Source organism: Copadichromis virginalis, linkage group LG6 (genome assembly GCF_057382275.1).
Source record: "Copadichromis virginalis isolate Kocher_CV1m ecotype Utaka linkage group LG6, C_Virginalis_male_GT1.1, whole genome shotgun sequence".
In the NCBI taxonomy this organism is placed as follows: Eukaryota; Metazoa; Chordata; class Actinopteri; order Cichliformes; family Cichlidae; genus Copadichromis; species Copadichromis virginalis.
The window spans coordinates 3,247,046-3,268,649 of record NC_140623.1 but is presented as its reverse complement, the minus strand read 5'-3'; the positions used below and the strand labels follow the sequence as shown (position 1 = coordinate 3,268,649).

Below are 21,604 nucleotides of genomic sequence, written 5' to 3'. Positions count from 1 at the left end.
AACTGCAATAACACCTCGCATGTCCATAGCTTCTTTTCCAGCTTTTAGTTTAGCTATTATCTTTATCTCTGTTTTCTGTGCATTGTTCTCTGCATCTCTGCAAAAACATCTTAGTCATGATGTGGTCAAAAACCTAAATGTTTTCTTCCTCTTTAGTTGAATTTCTCTCTTTCTGTTATTTTTTTCTCCTCCAAAATGAAGATGACAAATAAAAAAGCAATTTTTTTTCTATCTATTATCACATACTGATTTCATAGTTTTCTACAGACATGTTCAAATATGGTTATGGTGTGCCTACCAGGGGGTGGTCACTTTGTTCTCTATAAAAAACCAAAACTTCCCCGGTACTGTGTCTACGTTTTTAGCATCTCCCTTTTACACACTTGAAATTAACCAGGAGGTATTGACATCGTCTCTTTTTCCAAAAAAGGTAAAGCAATAAAGTTTTTTGCTTTTAGATTTTTTTAATTTTTGCTGGTAAAAATCAAGCTGTTCAACTACTTTTTGTCATTGTCTGTTTTTGTCACCTGTTGGTAATTTCCTTGATTAATATTTTTCTGAAACAAAATTTCAAAGAAAGTGCAAAACCGGAATAAAAATGTGATAAACACCATCAATGAAAAGTTGAAAGCTTGTATGCTTTGCATTTCTGCATAAAAAACTGTCAAGTATTGCAAACTGATTGTTCTGTAAACTGATGAATTAATTTATAAACTAACTATTGATCTACATAAAAAGGTTTATTTGTGTTATTTCAACAGGGGATTATAACCAGAAGTAGCTGGCAACACATGTGAAGGTAAGTGAGGCAGCTCGATATCATGTTAAATGTTTGTGTTGTTTCCTTAAAACATTCACTTGGTTTAATTGTTATGATTGTTATGGTTTATTGGTTAAGACACAACAGTTTTGTTTGTGAAAACCACTGTGTTGTTAAATCTGATCTGATTAGATGGCTGGCCTGTGCTGGCTGGTGATGGTGCCAGCCTTCTTCCTGTCTCCTCCAAACATTTTGGCTGCTGTAAACCAGGACTGGCTCACGAACATTGTAGCAGCTGTCAAGAACAAGTGAGTTGACAAAAGTGGGGTTTTGGGGTTTTTATGTGTGATATTATATCTAATCACTGCTCTTCTAATCTGCTTGTGCTATTATCGATCTGTTGAGTCACCTGAAGGCAAGACATCTCTCTATGACTTCAGCCTTTGTATTACAACTATACATGAAATAAAGTATGTGACTTTATTTTACACTGCAGTTTTTCTGTTGTTTAAAGTGATTATAATGAGCTTTAAATCCTAATAAAAGATTATTATTATTATTATTATTATTTATTAATTTGCAATAGTATGTTTTAGTTTAATAATGATATCACTATTATTATTATTAATAGTAATAGTAGTAAGTAATTGTTAATGAAAATCTATAGTAATAGTATATATAGAATACAATGTACACGTACAACAAAATTATGGGTGCTCCATGTCAAGTGTGCAGGAATAACATCTAATTATTAGACAGCAGGAATAAATAGCAAACAAGAGACATATATACAAAAATAACTTTGGAGAATAAAATAATTGCAAAGTGCTTGTAAGTAGTGCAAAGTAAGATTTGGTCTGAATACAGTCCGTGTGAGTGGCCTGAGTGATGAGGGTTACTCAGACTGGTGATCTGGGTGGGCAGGGGTGGATTGTTAACAGTACGAACTATCCTTTGGAAGAAGCTGTTTATGAGTTTTGGATTGTGAGTGTGAGACCTGATTGACCTGAGGCCAGGGCTGGACTGAGACAAAAAAATCATCCCGGGCATTTTGACTAGACACCGGCCCACCAGGTATTATAGGTAAAGCCATGAAGCCTTTGAATGAAAACAAACGCCGTTGTAACAGTACGCTGTCTTGTTGGTATATGTATGATTTCTATACATTTTATATCAGATAAAAACTTTGGTTTTAAGATTCAGATTATTATTTTTTAAAAGCGAGACATTTTAAATGAGAGTAAGAAAGAAAAGTATTTCTTTGTGCCCCCCTCTCCCTGTTAATGCCCTTCCTGGCCCCCTGGCAACACTTTGCTAGATCCGCCCCTGCACAGTTACCAGCTGTCAGCTACATAGAAAAGGATCCTGGTGTTATTTGTCTCTCAGAAACAGTTCATAACTTCCCTTCAACTCATTCATGTCACCTAAAAGGTAAACCTGTTTCTCCATCACCTGTTCAGCTCTGATGATCCAGTAAGGACATCTCCTGGTTTCATCTTCATGTTTCCATCTCACCAGATAACCAAACCGACATCATGACCAGCAGCTTTACAGCTGTGGCTCCAGCAAACATCAGCTGATACTAGAAATTAATATTAAATAAATTCTAACAACAGCCGATCAAGCTTAAACGTGCTGCTGTTGTTTAGCACGACATCCACTGGTTTCCTCTTTCTGGCGCAAACTGGGCGATAAACAAACAAGAGAGAAAAGCCGATCAGCTGATCATTGATCAGTTTCATGATTGAAGTAGCAACAGGAGAGGGAGGGGGGAGAGAATGAGAGAAGAAGAGGCAGCTGACAACGTAAAGAAAACTAAAAATCACCATCGGCCCACCGGGCATTTGCCCGGTATGCCCGATGGCCAGTCCAGCTATGCCCCAGGTTATATATAGTAGATCAATAATTGGACTCCGAGGTTGCTCAGGGTCTTTTGTTATTCGTTAGAATAAAATGTACCATAAAATGAACTTGTTTTTTAATATGGAACTTTAAAAAAAAGAGAAAAAAAAAGAATTTGATGCAGAGGATTGCTTGTTATGTCTAGTGTCCCATTAGTGTCCCATAAAATACATTTTAATCATCTGTGTGAGGCATTTACGGCTCTTTTTTTTTCTTTTTCCCTGGTACCCTCGAGACACTCAATGCAAAATATACTTTTACAACTCACTGACAAAGCCCAGATCATCACTGGTAGTCCAAATTTAGTGTGCAGTTTATACTTATTATATTATATTTTTGGCAGGTATGAACTAGGTGATTCCTTCAGCATGGCTTTGAACATCCCACAGAATCAAGATCCAAGCAGTCTCCAAGAAGTCCTTCAGAATGACCCAGCAGACAGCGTGACAGGAGCCATTTCACAGGACCAAGTGTACAAAGGCACCAGGGTGGTGGCAGCGACACAGTCACAGGCACTATCACATGTTCTTCATAACATACAACCATTCATAAACAGTAGTGAGGGTAACGTTCTCGTCATCTACTCTGAAAACTCTCCAATTTCAAATGACGAAGGTATCACTTTGAACATTAGTGATATCACTAATAACTGGAGCGATTATGCGTTTGTTTTTTCTAATGTAGCTGATGTTCCTGCTTCAGACACATCTCAGCTGACTCAATCATTTAAGAATCTTGAGATTACCAAACTTGGGCTTAACAACATATATCGTTGTTATGCACCTGGAGATGATGCTTTTCAGTGCACAAGATGCTCCTCGGGGGGAGATGTTACACCCACATGTGTTGCAAACCCAGCCCTGTCAAGTCAAGAACAAGGTACAGATGTAGAAACACCTAAACCAGGCCTTGACACTGGTCTAGGCAATGACATAGGCAATGACATAGGCAATGACATAGGCACGGGTATAGGCACGGGTATAGGCACTGGTCTAGGCAATGACATAGGCAATGACATAGGCAATGACATAGGCACAGGTATAGGCACTGGTATAGGGACTGACATAGACAGTGGGATACCTCCAGGCTCAGGTAGGGGAAAAGAGGGTCAAATGAGCAAGTGCAAAGGAAATCAAAGAGGAAGCTTCAAACGCAGGGGAGGCAGCAAGCTTAGAGGAGGAGGTCGATGTAAAAAACGAAGCAAGTTTAGACGAAGAGGCCCAGGTAGAAAAGGAAGCAAGCTTGGACGAAGAGGCCCAGGTAGAAAAGGAAGCAAGCTTGGACGAGGAGGCCGACGTCAAAAAGGCAGCAAGCTTAGACGAAGAGGCCCAGGTAGAAAAGGAAGCAAGCTTGGACGAGGAGGCCGACGTCAAAAAGGCAGCAAGCTTAGACGAAGAGGCCCAGGTAGAAAAGGAAGCAAGCTTGGACGAGGAGGCCGACGTCAAAAAGGCAGCAAGCTTAGACGAAGAGGCCCAGGTAGAAAAGGAAGCAAGCTTGGACGAGGAGGTAGACGTAGAAATGGAAGCAAGCAAGGCAGAAAACAGGGCAAAGGCAGAAGAGGAAGCAAACGCAACGGACGCAACAAGAGTAGAAGAGGTGGTAAACGTAGAGGGAAATGGGGGATGGCATGGTTAAGGTAAAACAGGTCTGTCATAGCCTTAAACTCTGACAAGTAACCCAGTGAAGCTAGGAAGATCCTCTGAGAAACTGCATTATTTTTCCTTTTCATAGATTTAGTTGTTGTTTTTTATGCTAGCATAACTCTCATTTTTTGGCCTTTATAAACAAAATAACTTGCTTTCGAACTTGTCAGTGAGTTAATATGATCATGTCCCATGTGACCTGCTGTTTAAACCTTCAAGGAGCTGCCAGAAAATGTTGGTTTAAAAAAAGAATAAAATACATTTGAAAAGAATAAAAAGAAACATGACACTAGAAATTTAAAGAATATGTCCACTTTAAGAATTTTACAACCTTTTACTGATTTAATGAGCTTTTGTGAAACATTCTTACAGATCTGTGGTAGGAGCAATCAACTTGAAACTTTTGTCTTGAATCATGAATTGGAGTCACAAAACAGGGACTTTAAAGAGATTTGACTACTATTTCATTTAGTCAAAGATTAAACATTATCAAAACTTTAATGTTCTGCTCTTCCTGATTAAAGCTTGGCTTGGCATGCATTCTGGTCTCTGTGTCAATCATTTGGAAACTCCTGTGTTATGGTACTATTAGACTTGCTTTGATAAATAAAGGACTGCACTTTCTGTATATCCTGAAACCAAATTCTCTGAACTATTACTCATGACATTTAAAGTTATGTGTTCAATGAACAGGATAGTGCATTGCATATAACATTTAGCCATTTTATACATGTTTTCTGTTAAAGCTATTTTATCAAAATATTACTCCTCAGTCACTACAGTTTGTACTGACATTACTGTTTCACTTTTTATTTCTTTTTTTAGATGGACATTGTTCAGGTGAAATAGGCCAGCTAATCAGTAAAAATGGATAGTCAGACTGCAATGTGATTCAAATGAATTGAATCAATGTCTAAATGCTCTTGATTTAATAATTCTGCAGCATTGCTTTTAAAATGCATTAAAGATTTAAATAAATAACACATTTTAAAAAACATGGGATATTTCAGGCCATTTAAAAAATGTCTATATTTTCTCTTTTTTTCTTCTCTTTTGGTCTCTCTTGACAGTCTCTCTGTAAAGAGCTCTTATCTTCTTTTCTAACTAACTGTAGATTTGTCCCTTCTTTTGCTGACACCCTTTCTAGCTCCTTGTTGCTTTCTGAAATTCTTCTCCAGTCTTTGTTCCTTTCTTTTAGACATATTGTCTGTAGTTACTAGTTTAACTTTAGTTTGGTATATATTACATAAGCATGCCTGTTTCACCTTTTTCCCTTCTCAGTGAACATGGGCTCATATGTGCACGACTATGTTCATATGTGCATAATACTCCTATTTGTGCTTATGCACACACAAATGTAGAAATCTTTTCAAATCCACACTAATGCGCACTGTCAAAACATCTGATAAAACTCAGCATGTTGCTCGTTTTAACATAAATCAATTGCTTCATTTTATCTGGTAAATTGGCCTTGTAACTGCAAATGATTTTTCACAATTTGTCTAGCAAAGTTTCTGATGTTCGCTTTAGGAGGCTTGGATGAAACGATACATGTCAAGCGCTGCCGTCGGAATCTGCAACTACAAGTCCCACAATGCCGTGTTGTACTGCAATTCATGTGACCACAAGAGCAAACATGGCGGAAGTAGACGCGATGAAGTCTCTGAGCAGCTTGTTAAATGGAATCGCACAGAAAGTATATTACAACAACAGCGAGATCACAGAGGAGCTGCTGAAAAGCGAGCTCTACCCCGAGATGTCGCCAGACGAGTTCACAGCTTTGCACGACAAAATGAAAGGCCTTTTAAAGGTAATGCAACACGGCACCCTGCACTACTGATGATCCTGATGCTGAAGTGGCAGTCGAGACCAAGCAATTCTGCTCTTTTCACTAATATTCACTTCAGTTTAGGAGAAAGGGTTGCGTCTGCGTGATAGTGCATGCTTGTGCCCATGCAGAAATGCACAACACGCAAACAAACACACATTAATGAGAGGCACCGTGAGAATATCTGTTAAAACGCAACTCAGAACATTGTCCGAATGTTTCTCTCTTAAAAGAGCGGCCGAACGAAGAAGTCTTCATGAACACATCTGTCAAATGAACTGTCTTTCTTTTTATGGATGAGTGTCGCCATGTTTGGACTCCCAGCATTTAAAGTCAGCTTTCTGTAGTTTCTGCTATTTCAGTACTTTGGCCTTGGGTTGCTTCCAGTACAAGTGAAGCAATGATTGAGTCAAATGGGTTGCTTGCCTCATTGCCAGGAAGAAATTGGAAATTATTCTTTTATGTACAAGGCAACATAAGGCTAACCTATGTTGGGGGTAGGGGATGTCAGCTCCTTAGTGTGTGAATGTGTGCGTGAATGGGTGAAAAAGAATAATCATAAAAAAATAATTTCCAATTTGGATATGTAAAGCGCTTTGGGGTCCTTAGGGACTAGTAAAAGCGCAATATATACTAATGTGACACATTAGTATATGTGAGGGGGCAAACTCCTCAAGATGGGTAGTGACCATGGTGGACATTTAGAAGTTGGCCATCTTGGATACAACTTTTGTTTTTTCAATAGGAAGAGGGTCATGTGACACATCAAACCTATTGGTAATGTCACAAGAAAAACAATGGTGTGCTTGGTTTCAACGTAACTTGAAACCATCACTTTTGTTGCTCCAACAGTCTTGGAGGGATCCATCCAATGTGGGTTAGTATCAGACCAATAGCGGTGTTTTGTTTGTTAAAACTTCACCATTCACATAAAAGTTTGCCTCATCACTGAACAAAATCTTCTGCGTGAACTGAGGGTCCTGTTCCTATTTGTGTTTTGCCCATTCTGCAAATTCTGTGTGCCGATCTGGGTCATCCTCGTTGAGATGCTGCAGTAGCTGGAGTTTGTAAGGGTGCCATCTGTGAGTAGCTAATATCCGCCGAAGGGATGTTCGACTAATGCCACTCTCCAGTGACATGCGGCGAGTGCTACACTGTGGGCTCTTGCTGAATGAAGCTGGGACAGCCACTGATGTTACTTCATTAGTGACATTTTTCTTGCATCCACATTTTGGCAAATCCAACACTGAACCAGTTTCACGAAAGTTAGCAAGCAGTTTGCTAACTGTAGCATGGGAGACGGGTGGTCTCGTAGGGTGTCTTGCATTGAAATCTGCTGCAATGACTCGGTTACTGCGTTCACCAGATATCAACACAATTTCAATCCGCTCTTCATGTGTTAACCTCTTCAACATGTCAATGGCTGTGAACAAAGAGAAACTTGTAAATAACTCAAAGAATAAAGTTACGTTGAAACCAAGCACACCATTGTTTTTCTTGTGACATTACCAATAAGTTTGATGTGTCACATGGCCCTCTTCCTATTGAAAAAACAAAAGTTGTATCCAAGATGGCCGACTTCTTGTTATACTGACAGACAGAACCTAGAGAACAGTCTGTAGATGTGTAAAGCTGGTAGAGACAGACCCTAAAAGACTGGCAGCTGTAATTGCAGCAAAAGGTGGTTCTACAAAGTATTGACTCAGGGGGCTGAATAATTACGCACACCCCACTTTGCAGTTATTTATTTGTAAACAATGTTTGGAATCATGTATGATTTTCGTTCCACTTCTCAAGTGTGCACCACTTTGTGTTGGTCTTTCCTGTGGAATTCCAATAAAATTGATTCATGTTTGTGGCTGTAATGTGACAAAATGTGGAAAAATTCAAGTTTGCAAGCCACTGTAACAGCCGTGATAAAATATCTCAAAAAATCTCATAAAAATGCTGTTTAAACAGACTTACTACTTATAACTTTAAATGTTATTATGTCACTCTTTCTTTTTTCTTTTCCTCCTTTTCCTTCTATGTTTTTATCAATGGATTTTTGTTTGACTAGTGTCTTTAAATACATTTAATGTTTTTACTCCATGCTAGGCAGAAATATTCCATTAAATAACAGCTTAACACATTGTTTTCAGATAAAATAGCTAAATCCTGACTGGACTGTCTTAAATTTGAAAGAATTTAAAACATTTAAAATGTATTATTATTATTTTTGTAATGTTTAAGGTAAGGGTGACAAACCATTTACTGGTTTGTAATTTTTCCACTGGTTCTTCTCTTTTGTCAATAGGGGGCAGCACTAACATGAATATCCTACTCAGTACCTACAATGCCCAAAATATATATTTTTTTTTTTGTTGTGGAGGAGTTGGGGTTTTTTTGGAAACAAATGAAGTGCCTGTGAAAGGTATTTTTCGGGGCAGATTTGCCCAAACAGGGAAAATACAAATGTCAAAAGTACAGACTGTCTGAATGTATAGAAAGACCGAATACACTGTCCAGTTAAAATGCACCCACTTTGGTTACATGAGGCTTCCAAATAAATGTCATGGGGAAAATACTTCTTGTTTTGGAAACAGTAAAGGTAAAAAGAAAGTACACACTCTTTAAGTTCTAATTTTATATCAAGTCATAATAAAAAATAAACCGGTCCTTAAAAAGTCTTAAAATGAAGCAAAGTATTTATCAATATTAGTAGTATTATATAAGTATTAAAGTAAACTGCTTGCCTTTTCATAAAAGTCACCACACGACACTGCTGTAGCGATATGATTACAAGACATTAGAGCTCCAGGTTTGTTGAATTTCATCGTCCTCTTTTCTGCATCTCTCAGTCCATCGCCACAGCAGACATGGACCATGCCCAGCTGGAGGCCTTCCTCACAGCTAAGACCAAGAAACAAGGTGGTGGTGGCTTGAGCGCTGAACAGGCCGCTGCACTCTCTCGTTTCTGGAAGAGCCAACGAGTTCGAGTTAAGGAAAGTTTGGTGGCTCATAGCCGCTGGGAGCCCAGCCTCAGGGGCCTTTCCTGGAGAGTGGATCTCCAGGCTGCAGCCAGCAGACGGGGAACAGCTCACAGCGGCCCAGTCGCCCTGGTGGAGCTCGAGCTCGGCAGAACAGGACAAGTAAGCTATAGTTCCAGTTTCTTTTTTTTTTTCTTTGACGCAAACTATCATTCTTAGCTTCCAAGGATGTAGTGAGGTGCTAATTTACGTTCGCCTGTTTTCATTTTTGTTAAAAATAAATGTGCCACCATAATTAAAACTATAAAGTATCCTAAATGACTTTTCTAATAGTACAATCCCATTATCTCCAAAAGTTTATTCTGTTCATCTGGACGTAGCGTTTTCAGTGGGAGAAACGTTTCGTCACTCATCCAGGTGACTTCTTCAGTCTCAGCTGACTGCAGGTTTCCCCAACCTTATAAACAGTACATTTGCATAATGACTGAAACCAGCCCGGAAGGACAGTTCCTTCATCGTAATTGTGCAAATTCTCATGACCACTGATCAAAGCCCACTGATCAATGGCCATGAGTACCATTTACAGAGAGTTGGAGATTGGCTGCAATCACAGCATTGTAAGATGGTGAAAGATGTATCCCTAGTGGGCTGGTTTCATGCATCAAGACATACAATCACATTAGAAAGACCAAAAATTTTATATATGCCGATTAATTATGCTTCAGGATTTGAGTTTGTGGATGTTTGACAGTATTTTCTCAAAGCAGAGCTGGAGCACAAATGATCATATTTTGAAAATTACATTAGCTCAAGGGGAAAAGTGAGGGCTATAATATGTTACAAAGGACTGAAACACTATTAAGATGCCTTTAGTAGCCTGAAATCATTAGAGATATAAATATAGGTATACTGAGTCTCAGACGCCACACAGAAAGACTCTAGACTGGATTCAAACCCAGGAACTTCTTGTTGTGGGGTATGGTACTAACCACCGCACCGCTTCTTTACTGCAGCACTCCACACATTTATGAGTTTATTGCTAGCAGTTCAAATGGACATGTAAGCGCATTTACACATCATAAAGCCAGGGGAGAGTCATGAATTGTTTTGGCCTTTCGATATGGGTGGGAGGTAACTATACTCTGTCCAGTAGAGTTTGACAGCAATAGCTTTGTCATTTACTGTTATGCAACATCAACTCTAAGTACCCATTTATGATTTGACTGATATCCATTCCATAACTGGTTCTGTAACCTTTGGGGTGAAACGGAGAGGCCATTATGGAACTAACCTCATGGTGGTGTCATTCTGTCTAATTAACTACAGCTGAAAGAGCAGGTTTCAGTGTGGCCGTACTTTAGTGAGCCTCAGTCCCATGAGAGGTTTAAATTTACTCTGTGCCCTGAACAGTTTTAGAGCTGAAAAAAAGTTCTGTAAAAGTGGTAATATTAGCTTACCTTTGTAGTGTATTCAAATGTATATTCAGATTTAGGAGAAGGAGCATTGCCTTCTTTAAATTTTGGATCACTGTTGGATATTTGCTTTTTAAACAATTCAATATTGTAATAATAGAAAAAAAATCCCCAAATCTATACTGCCACAGGCACTTCTACCTCTACATAAAGAGACTGTAAAGAATTTAAAAGTTGGATCATGTCTATGGCCTTGATTTTTTTTGCCTCTGATTGATTTAAGCTGTTGTTGCTTTGTGAAGAAATCCATTTGTCAGTAAAAGTCATAGGAAATCACATTTACGTTGCTATGAGCCCACATGACCGTGTGTGTGTGTGTGTGTGTGTGTGTGTGTGTGTAATCAGCAATGTCCAGACTACCAGGATTTCTGGTCCTCTGAGTTTCTGCAACATATACATTATATACTGCATGTATATAATGCAGTATATACATGCAGCTGCATTTTTACGTGCAGCTATGATTCTTCTACCTGCAAGAACTATTACTGTTTTATCATGAAGTACCCTTGTAGTTCTAGTTCTTGTCACATTTGGAACCAAACTAGGTATGCTATATGTCCTCATGGATGTACAGACTGCAGTCAAATAATTGCTTTAGCACCATACAAAGCTGATATTAATGTGTAGAGTTGATGCTGGTGTCATTTCCTATGACTTGCTGTCTGATTTAGAATGCATAATGACCTGACAGGAAGTGGCTCAGTCAACCATGGTGTAAATGCCAAAGCCTGCATGACTGTTTTTCATATATTTTGGATACAGAATGAAACATAGTTTAAGATGACTTAATGTGCTGTACCGCTGAGCAGCTGCTGACACTGAGGAGTCTATTCTTTTTGGTGTATTTTTTTCTGCAGGTTCCTTAGCTCAGAGAAAGCAGATCGGCAGACCAGAGCAGCACATACTCTCAATGTGCACAATGCCACTGAACTACTGTTCAGCAGTATTATTGCCCCATTCAAGTCAATTTAAATGTAGCTAATAAAAGCTCAAAGGCTGAGGAAGAAGGTGGAGGAGACTGGTAACTGGTGAAATGAATTGCTAAGGTGTCTTTCAAGTCTTGAATCCCAGAAAAGGCCTAATGATAGGATGCCCATCATCACTGCAGAATCCCCTGTTTTTCTTCAGCTTCACACTAGGAATTAAACCAAAGTTTTTCTATTTTTATCCGCAATCACTGAATGATGCGCAGGGAATATTATATTGCTTCCTTCAGTAATTATTTATTGATTAAGAAGTAGACTGAATCATTGTTTTGGAAAATAATATTTAAATTCTTTTTGGAAATATCGTTAGTTGCTGACCCATTATGTTCAATCCGTTCACTGGCCTCTAACACCTCTGTTCTTTTGTCTTTCTCAGGACTCAGAGTTTGTGTGTCTGGAGTTTGATGAAACCAAAGTCAATCAAGTGTTGAAGAAGATGGCTGACATCCAGGAGAGCATCGACAGAATTGTTCACAGTACCTGAAAGTACTTCCTGAAAGTTTATCTCAAACAGCAGAGACAGAAAGATAACTGTGACTAAGAGTGCTGTGTTGAGGCAAAGTTTTTCCACTTGCTCACAGATTTATCAGAAATGAAAGTGGTGTGTACGTGTACAGATATACACACCACTATCAATTCTAGTAGATAATACTTGTGGTCGTCCTCTGAGAATAAGTGGTCATTAAAGAAGAACTATTCCTCTTTTTGCAATATAGTTTGCAAAGCTTTGGGATTCTGGGATTATGAGAAATAAGAAATGCGATGAAACTAAAGTGAACAAAAGCAATGTATTACAATATAATTGTAGATATTGTAAAACTAAATAAGAAGTATCCCACGTGTAATTGTTTTTTTTATTATTATTAAAAGGGACAGAAAGATTAAGTTGTTTTTTTTGTTTGTTTTTTACTATTAATATTTTTTTTAATCTCTATCTCCTTCAGCATCACCTTCATGGCCATAGTGTTGGATAAAACTGTGTTTAAACTACATGTGAAGTAATAATTGGAAACTCTTTCAACTGTCTACAGCCTGACAAAACTAAATCAGAAATGTGCAAATTTCATTAGCCAGATTCAGGTATCAAATTAGGGTATTATTACATTCAGTTGTTTGTATGAACATGCTAACTGTATCTGGTAGCAAGGAACATATTTCCCAAACAGTAATTAGCTAAAAAATCATAACTAATGCTAATCGTGACATCTTCAGTTAAAATGACTAAAGTAGATTTTTAATTCATGTAAAATAAATTACATGGGGTGTATCCTACCAGTGACCGGACAAAGCTGGACTGAAAGACGGCACAGAGGCACTAATCATGGCAGCACAAGAACAAGCTCTGAGCACAAGATCAATAGAGGCTGGGGTCTATCACACCAGGCAAGACCCCAGGTGCAGGCTGTGTAAAGATGCCCCAGAGACAATCCAGCACATAACAGCAGGGTGCAAGATGCTAGCAGGCAGGGTATACATGGAACACCATAATCTAGTGGGCGGCATAGTGTACAGGAACATCTGTGGGACTTCCAGGTACAGACGGACATAAATGGTGGTGGGTAACCAACTGGACATAGTAGTGGTAGACAAGCAAAGGAAGACGGCCGTAGTGATGGATGTAGCGATACCGAACGACAGCAACATCAGGAAGAAGGAACATGAGAAGCTGGAGAAGTACCAGGGTCTCAGAGAAGATATGGAAGGTGAAGATAACAGTGGTCCCAGTGGTAATCGGAGCACTAGGTGCAGTGACCCCTGAGCTCCCAGGCCTCTGGTAGAGGACCCAAGCTTGAAGAACAAAGACTAATATATATATATATACACACACACACACACACACACGGATAGTAATCAGACTCTTATCATATGATGTTAGATAAGCACAGAACAGTCCAAAGGTAAAGGGGGAAGTCTGTTAAACAGATAAGCACTGCACAATTTTTTTTTTTCCTCAAGCAAATAAAAGAAGTTTAGGTTACTTTAAGGCAGTGGTAATAAACTTCAGCCCCATACATTCTTGGTGTTTCATTAACTCTTAAGAGGAAAAAAACCTTCAGAATGTCAGTGCTTGATTTCCAGTGGCACATCAAAACTGTAATACAATAATACAAATCTTAATGCAGGGATAAGGAGAAAAGACTGTTCGTTTCATTTGGTGTGTTTAAAATAACAACGTCATTCTGCAATTCAACCTTTGGTACAGTACTTAATATAGTTTTATACATATTTAAATGTAAACCTGGAGACCTTACATCTTCAAAGATGGTTAATACATGTAACATTAAATCATTATACTTCTCTGATGTCTTTTGACCTTTCATTTAGTCCTAAACAGTGTTCTTGACATTATACTACTGTTGCTGCTGCACCTCATGTAGTTCTGTAGGATGGATCTGAGACAGCATAAAAGAAGTCTTAACTTGATTCTTCATCTTGCATCAGTCCTTAATCTTCAGATGTAATTATTGTGTTTTTAACTGCAGTAACACCAAAAAGCTAGCATTCACATTTTCACAGCAACCATCTCTAGACAATCCATAGTTTGGAGAAAGGCTAGTAAGACTACTAAAAGTCCAACTTAGTATGTTTAAAACAAACAAAGAAAAAACATGAAGTGGCCTGGAGAATGATTTTTACCAGGTGGTTATTATCCTGATAATAAATGTGAACAGGTGAAATAGTCTGGTTTTTTGACTGACATGACATTATAACAGTATAAAGTAGCTTTAAAGCAATTCATACTGTATATAGTATTTTGGAAGATTCTTTCTAAAATGTCTCGGGGATCCCTAAACCAAAGATAGAGATGGCCAAAACAAAGATTTTATATATATATATATATATATATATATATATATATATATATATAATGTCTGTTTTGCCAGACTTGGGCTCAGAACAGCAACCAACAACCAGTGGTGAATCAAATCTTTTGTCGAGGGTAAGCACGGCCTAAACTTGTTTGATTTTTGATTTGCATACACTTTTGTTTCCATCCACATTTCCCAAATGCAAATTTCTCTCATATTCCCGGCTCTGAAACATTTTAAGTACTAACTGAACTGCCGGATAGTCTGTTGAGCCCGAAGCCTCTATCCAGCCTCTTGAGCACGCTCTTGAAATTAGGGAGGAGTCACTACCCGCAACACACAGGAAGGACGGACGCTTCTAGTATTAGCCTTGTTGAGGATGGTACAAAGGAGATATTTGCGAGGTTTGATCATCTCTGATAATTTACGAAGCGTCCGATTCGCACATTTTAAAGGGGATTCTGGAACGCCGAGGTGTCTAAAACGCGTTCCCTCCGCAGGATGAGGAAGGTGCAGGTGCCGAAGTAGTAGCCTGATGATCAGAGCTATAGATAGAGCGAATCTGAAAGGTATGTGTGTTACTAATTTAAATAGCTGCCAGAAATTTCCAGTCTTATGCGACATGAAAGGACAGCTGTGCGCTCTTCAAGTGAATGTCTGCGGTCTAAAAGTAGGAATTAAAATAAAAGTGTCGTGAACTTTTGTTTTCTTTTTGTTTTTGCATTTTTGTTTTTCTCGAGCAGTGATCCTATAAAACATAGGTGGACAGATGTGTTTAACAATTTGCACATTATGGTCATTCTCAACAGATCACAAGTTCTACAGGGAGTGCAGAATTATTAGGCAAGTTGAATTTTTGAGGAATAATTTTATTATTGAACAACAACCATGTTCTCAATGAACCCAAAAAGCTCATTAATATCAAAGCTGAATGTTTTTGGAAGTAGTTTTTAGTTTTAGGGGGATATCTGTGTGTGCAGGTGACTATTACTGTGCATAATTATTAGGCAACTTAACAAAAAACAAATATATACCCATTTCAATTATTTATTTTTACCAGTGAAACCAATATAACATCTCCACATTCACAAATATACATTTCTGACATTCAAAAACAAAACAAAAACAAATCAGCGACCAATATAGCCACCTTTCTTTGCAAGGACACTCAAAAGCCTGCCATCCATGGATTCTGTCAGTGTTTTGATCTGTTCACCATCAACATTGCGTGCAGCAGCAACCACAGCCTCCCAGACACTGTTCAGAGAGGTGTACTGTTTTCCCTCCTTGTAAATCTCACATTTGATGATGGACCACAGGTTCTCAATGGGGTTCAGATCAGGTGAACAAGGAGGCCATGTCATTAGTTTTTCTTCTTTTATACCCTTTCTTGCCAGCCACGCTGTGGAGTACTTGGACGCGTGTGATGGAGCATTGTCCTGCATGAAAATCATGTTTTTCTTGAAGGATGCAGACTTCTTCCTGTACCACTGCTTGAAGAAGGTGTCTTCCAGAAACTGGCAGTAGGACTGGGAGTTGAGCTTGACTCCATCCTCAACCCGAAAAGGCCCCACAAGCTCATCTTTGATGATACCAGCCCAAACCAGTACTCCACCTCCACCTTGCTGGCGTCTGAGTGGGACTGGAGCTCTCTGCCCTTTACCAATCCAGCCACGGGCCCATCCATCTGGCCCATCAAGACTCACTCTCATTTCATCAGTCCATAAAACCTTAGAAAAACCAGTCTTGAGATATTTCTTGGCCCAGTCTTGACGTTTCAGCTTGTGTGTCTTGTTCAGTGGTGGTCGTCTTTCAGCCTTTCTTCCCTTGGCCATGTCTCTGAGTATTGCACACCTTGTGCTTTTGGGCACTCCAGTGATGTTGCAGCTCTGAAATATGGCCAAACTGGTGGCAAGTGGCATCTTGGCAGCTGCACGCTTGACTTTTCTCAGTTCATGGGCAGTTATTTTGCGCCTTGGTTTTTCCACACGCTTCTTGCGACCCTGTTGACTATTTTGAATGAAACGCTTGATTGTTCGATGATCACGCTTCAGAAGCTTTGCAATTTTGAGACTGCTGCATCCCTCTGCAAGATATCTCACTATTTTTGACTTTTCTGAGCCTGTCAAGTCCTTCTTTTGACCCATTTTGCCAAAGGAAAGGAAGTTGCCTAATAATTATGCACACCTGATATAAGGTGTTGATGTCATTAGACCACACCCCTTCTCATTACAGAGATGCACATCACCTAATATGCTTAATTGGTAGTAGGCTTTCGAGCCTATACAGCTTGGAGTAAGACAACATGCATGAAGAGGATGATGTGGACAAAATACTCATTTGCCTAATAATTCTGCACTCCCTGTAATTAAGATAATTGCATTTAATTGTTTTTAACACAAAACCAGGAGACGGCAAGGTGGTGTCAGGGAAAAATTTAGCTTGGCAGGGTCAGATGGTAGTCTGAAATGAAGACAGATATAAGGATTAAGTTGAAGAAAGAAGAATATTGCGCAGAGTTCAGGGAAGACTTGAAACAGGCTCTGGGTGGTAGGGAAAAGTTACCTGATGACTGGGAAAGTACAGTTGAATTAGCAGCTAAGAAGGTATTTATCCTTTGGACAGAAGAAAGAGCACAAACAGACTTAGTAGCGGAATGAAGTACAGGGAAGTATTTAAAGGAAGAGTTTAGCAACAAAAAAATGGGATCGTCAGGAAAACTATGTAAGTGGAAAGGTTATTGGGACGCTAGGCACACAGCAAAGGGAGAGGTTGTAAAGAAGAAGGCTCATACTGAGTTCGATGTGAGACTGAATACTAATGAAGAAGAAAAGGACTACTATTGATTTTCTTTAGACAGCGAGATCGGGTTGGGAAGGATGTGCAACAGGTTGGGGTGTTCCAAAAAGTTGATTCTGTTCATCTGGACGTAGCGTTTTCAGTGGGAGAAGTGTTTCATCACTCATTTCATGATGATGGATTTCCTCGCCTGTATGAATAAGAATGTACCAAGACAGGTTAAAGTGATTAAGGACAGGAATGGAAATGTGCTAACACGGAAAGCAAGTGTACTGAGAAGATGAAAGGAGTAATTTGAGGAGTTCCTGAATCAAGAAAATTAGAAAGGGTGATGTGCAGAGCTGTAGCAACTTCAGAACCAAACCATGAAACTAAAGGAAGTTGTTAAGGAGAGAGTTGATGATCAGTGAGCAGCCGTATGGTTTCCCCTTTTGTTTGCTATGGTGATGGACAGACTAGACGTTCTAAAGCCGTCTACCGACTACCGTCTGATGCTGCCAAGCTACAATTTTTGTAGCAGATGAGGTCAGACATTGTAGACTCCGTAGACTGTGATGTTTACACGGCGATCTGTAGTGAGAGTAGAGAGCTGTCAGAGGTTAGGTTGGAGAGGTTGAGCTGGAAAAATGAAGCCACTAGAAGCAAGACAGAATACAAGTACCTGAATGAGATGGAAACAGGTCTGACAAGGAAGTTGTAAGGAGTAGAGCAAGTGAAGATTGATGAGGGTCAGCCATCCAAAGATCAGGACAATATTAGAAATCAATATATCAGCGGGACAGCTCAGGCCAGGCATTTGAGACAAAGTTAGAGAGGCAAGTTTGACACGTACAGTGGCGTGATAGTGGATATATTGAATAAGGGATGTTAAATATGGAGCTGCAAGGCAGGAGAAAAGGAGAGAGACCACAGAGAGCATTCATGGATGTACTGAAAGAGGACATACAGAGGACTGGTGCGGCAGAGCAGGATGCTATGAATAGGGTGAAATGGAGGCAGATGTTCCGGTAAAAATAGCACCGATGTGTCACTTATACTTTTAAAAGTAAAATTTTAGCAAAATAAACAGCATTACAGTAAGATGAATGATTCGAATTTTTAAAGAGTCTCTTATCTTGTCCAGTTTAACGTTTATTTATTTATTTTCAAATAAAAGCCTTTTGTATATTTTATTAAAATGATCTGAAGATAGGAGCATATTGATTGCAGTCTATAATTAGTGAAATGAGGAATGCTTTCATTTTGCTCTTTGCCTATTGGTTGAGAAGCTTGTATTTAAATAATACATAAATAAAATAGGTACTGTTGCAGCACTAAATATTGCACAATGAAAGTGGGAAGAGCAAAAAGGTTAGAAGGGGCCCAATGCTCCACACCTCTACAAGAGATTAGTGAGGAGGAATGTTCAGGAAAGAATAATGAGTTTTTGCATCTTTATAGACCGGACCAGCTACAAAACAGCATTTTAAGCCTAAACACCAGGAAAAAGGACTATTTTCAAATTGTTCCAATAGCTTGCAATTTATTTATTTTTACCAGTATTAAAGTAATAACATCATTATCAATCAAATTAGTAAGATCGATCTGGATTTTCACCATATTCATCAAATAAGTTTATCTTACTTAAAGGAGTTTGTGAATAATTAAGCTCACACGTGAACATACCCGACAGGTTGCACCCTCATTATTAGCTGTAAGCTGTAAATCAGGTTTGACTTCAAATGAACTTTAACAGACTGTGCGTTGGGTGTTTTGTTTTTTTCTTTGTTTGTGTTTTCCCAGTGTGATGAGCGTACACAGATGCATGCAGGTTTATTTACTACTCGAGTCTATTATTAAAAACTCACGCATAACCATAAACATTGACTGTTAGATCAGTTGTCTGAGTAATACATGTATATCCATATATAAGCTTTGTAAAAGTTGAAAAACACAACCTACCAAATATATACTGTAGGTGTACTACTACCAGAGAAACAGTGACATCAAGTGGTACATATGTAAATTTTATTTATGAGCAGGCAGTACACAGATTGGTGTCATGTGCACTGCTGAATTGAAAATGTGTGACTCCTGTCTGTCAAGATGAGCGGAAAAATGTTCGCAGGCCATTCCTCGAGGATTAGGAATGAAAATGGAGCTTTGTGTGCAGCCAGTCACAGTTCTAAAACAAAACCAGGGGAAATTAAGCTTGCCACTGGCCTGCTGTCACAGATTCGTTCAGTTTTACTCCTGTTCGCGCCTTCAGGCTCAACTTAATAGTCTCCATGTTTCCAAGTGCTCCTTTGTATCCTGGCTTTGTTGTAAGTTTGCCTGTAATGCAATGACACTGCAGATGTTTTTTTCTCTCTATCTTTTTGAAAACAGAATATCTTTTCTCATGTCTAGATGCAGAGGGGAGGCAGCGTGGCTCTATGTCGCCATAAAATAAAGGCTTTCTGCTACATGATGATGCTTAACGTCTTCATCTGTGTCGTGATAAGCGTGTCATGGAACCTTGGACACAAGAGAAGTGGCCATCACAAAGTTCACATCCCATCCAAGAGGTTTTGGAGTAAACACATACTGAATGAAACCTTCTGGAACAAGGAGCAGCAACGCTTGGATTTCATTTACAACCCCAACTTTAACTCTGTATTCTCCAGCACGTCACGCAACACACTGCCAGATTGGCTCAATGACACTGGACCTCTGGACCCGTGTGAACCGGACTACAGAGTGCCCAGGCAAATCTTTGACTACAACTCCCTACCAAAGCAATTCCAGGACTTTCTTTTGTACATGCGTTGTAGGACATACCCTATGTTAATAAATCAGCCCCATGTTTGTAGTGAAAAACCTTTCCTACTGCTGGTTGTCAAGTCTTTGATCTCTCATTTTGAAAGGCGGCAGACCATTCGTGAAACTTGGGGACAAGCAGGAGTCTTAGCCAACCAGACTGTGGTAACAGTGTTCCTGCTAGGCAACGTCTTGTCGTCAGACCACTTCCCAGACTTGCAGGAGTTACTGAGTCATGAGGCAAAGCTTCACAAAGACATACTTCAATGGGACTACAGAGACAGCTTCTTAAACCTAACTCTGAAAGAGGTCCTCTTTCTGGAGTGGTTTACCAAACACTGTCCTCAAGCTCGGTTTGTTCTTAAGGGCGATGACGACGTCTTTGTGAACACCTTAAGAATTGTTAACTATCTGGAAGGCCTGCCAGAGGGTGAGTCCAAGGATTTGTTCATAGGCGATGTTATAATAAATGCTGGGCCACACAGAGACAAAAAACTTAAATACTTTATCCCAGAGAGTGTGTTTGTGGGTAACTATCCTCCCTATGCTGGCGGTGGAGGATATCTGTACTCTGGGGAGTTGGCGGTACGCCTACACAATGTATCTCAGCAAGTAGTGCTGTTTCCCATTGATGATGTATACACTGGGATGTGTCTCAAGAAGCTGGGTCTTGTTCCTGAGAAGCACAATGGCTTCAAGACATTTGACATTGAAAAGAAGTATAAAGACAATCCTTGTATCCACAGGAACTTGATGCTGGTTCACAGCCGAACTCCACAGGAGATGTTAACAATTTGGCCCTTCATTGTCCAACCCGAGCTGGACTGCCAGTGAAAGCTTTATTAATGGCTGTTTGCAATACTGAGTTTGTCAGTCATTTTCAATCCTTCCATTCTATATTTTTCAAATCAAAGTTCAACAGGGTTGCTACTTTTTATTTACAGGATATGTGTTGCATTTTACTGTTTAATTTTATATGGAGCATTTTTTTTCTGAATCTGTAGTGTTCTCTGTCAGTCATGTTGAAAGAGACATTTGATTCTCATCTGATGCATTTTTAAAATTTGAGTCATTCAGTATGTTTAAAAACACAATAAACGATTTGAGAACTAACATGAAGTACAAATGAACATCCTGAAAATGAATGATGTTAGTACATTTTCCTGATTTAAAAAAAATGCATAACTATATGTTGATTTATATACAGTACTGATATCAGCACCTGCCTACAAGGTTGAAAAGTGAATTGCATTAGTAATAATATATAAAATCATTTCTGTTCATTTAATGACATGTATGTCTGTTCCATTCACAGATGACTCGTTGTGAAGCTTTGCCCCCAACATTTTTTTAATCATTAAAACATTCCAGTGTCTCTGAATTTTGTATGCTTCCTCAAGATGCAGCAAATTTATACAAAATAACATATTTTATGTCAACAGTATAAAGGGCATACATTAACCTCACTCGACTAAAGTTAAAACAGATGTAATCTGAAAAAAACAAAGTCCAAAGATATTAAAGATATTAAATTAGCTTCACAAGCAAGTTCCACATAGTGAGGCTTTCTTTGCATTAGCTGTCTTGACAGATCCTGAAATCAGTATCAGATTTCTTTGGGAGCTCAGGCTTTCTGCTTCAGGCTCTGGGCACATAC

The 21,604-nt window shown here is 39.1% G+C and overlaps 3 protein-coding genes across 3 annotated transcripts; all 3 read left to right on the top strand.

The window, feature by feature from the left end:
* Positions 1–369: 369 nt before the first annotated feature.
* LOC146706943 (uncharacterized) lies at positions 370–4,845 on the top strand. The gene is made up of 4 exons (XM_085458245.1): positions 370–430; positions 762–799; positions 953–1,068; positions 3,006–4,845. Exons 3-4 carry the CDS (start codon positions 953–955, stop codon positions 4,300–4,302), a joined length of 1,413 nt encoding a protein of 470 aa, XP_085314371.1. The 5' UTR covers positions 370–430; positions 762–799; the 3' UTR covers positions 4,303–4,845.
* A 1,075-nt stretch (positions 4,846–5,920) lies between these two features.
* On the top strand, positions 5,921–12,445 carry commd1 (copper metabolism (Murr1) domain containing 1). The gene is made up of 3 exons (XM_085458244.1): positions 5,921–6,115; positions 8,974–9,264; positions 11,937–12,445. The coding sequence occupies exons 1-3, from the start codon at positions 5,942–5,944 to the stop codon at positions 12,042–12,044; spliced, it is 573 nt and encodes a 190-aa protein (XP_085314370.1). The 5' UTR covers positions 5,921–5,941; the 3' UTR covers positions 12,045–12,445.
* Positions 12,446–14,729: 2,284 nt separating this feature from the next.
* LOC146706941 (N-acetyllactosaminide beta-1,3-N-acetylglucosaminyltransferase 2-like) lies at positions 14,730–21,404 on the top strand. Its single transcript, XM_085460822.1, has 2 exons — positions 14,730–14,939; positions 19,558–21,404. Exon 2 carries the CDS (start codon positions 19,558–19,560, stop codon positions 20,779–20,781), a length of 1,224 nt encoding a protein of 407 aa, XP_085316948.1. The 5' UTR covers positions 14,730–14,939; the 3' UTR covers positions 20,782–21,404.
* The last annotated feature ends 200 nt before the right edge of the window (positions 21,405–21,604 follow it).

Coding starts and splice junctions, on each gene's coding strand:
- LOC146706943 (XM_085458245.1), top strand. CDS start 953: ATGGCTGGCCTGTGCTGGCTGGTGATGGTGCCAGCCTTCTTCCTGTCT. Junction 1,069..3,005: donor GTAGCAGCTGTCAAGAACAA/GTGAGTTGACAA, acceptor TATTTTTGGCAG/GTATGAACTAGGTGATTCCT.
- commd1 (XM_085458244.1), top strand. CDS start 5,942: ATGGCGGAAGTAGACGCGATGAAGTCTCTGAGCAGCTTGTTAAATGGA. Junction 6,116..8,973: donor AAATGAAAGGCCTTTTAAAG/GTAATGCAACAC, acceptor TGCATCTCTCAG/TCCATCGCCACAGCAGACAT. Junction 9,265..11,936: donor AGCTCGGCAGAACAGGACAA/GTAAGCTATAGT, acceptor TGTCTTTCTCAG/GACTCAGAGTTTGTGTGTCT.
- LOC146706941 (XM_085460822.1), top strand. CDS start 19,558: ATGCAGAGGGGAGGCAGCGTGGCTCTATGTCGCCATAAAATAAAGGCT.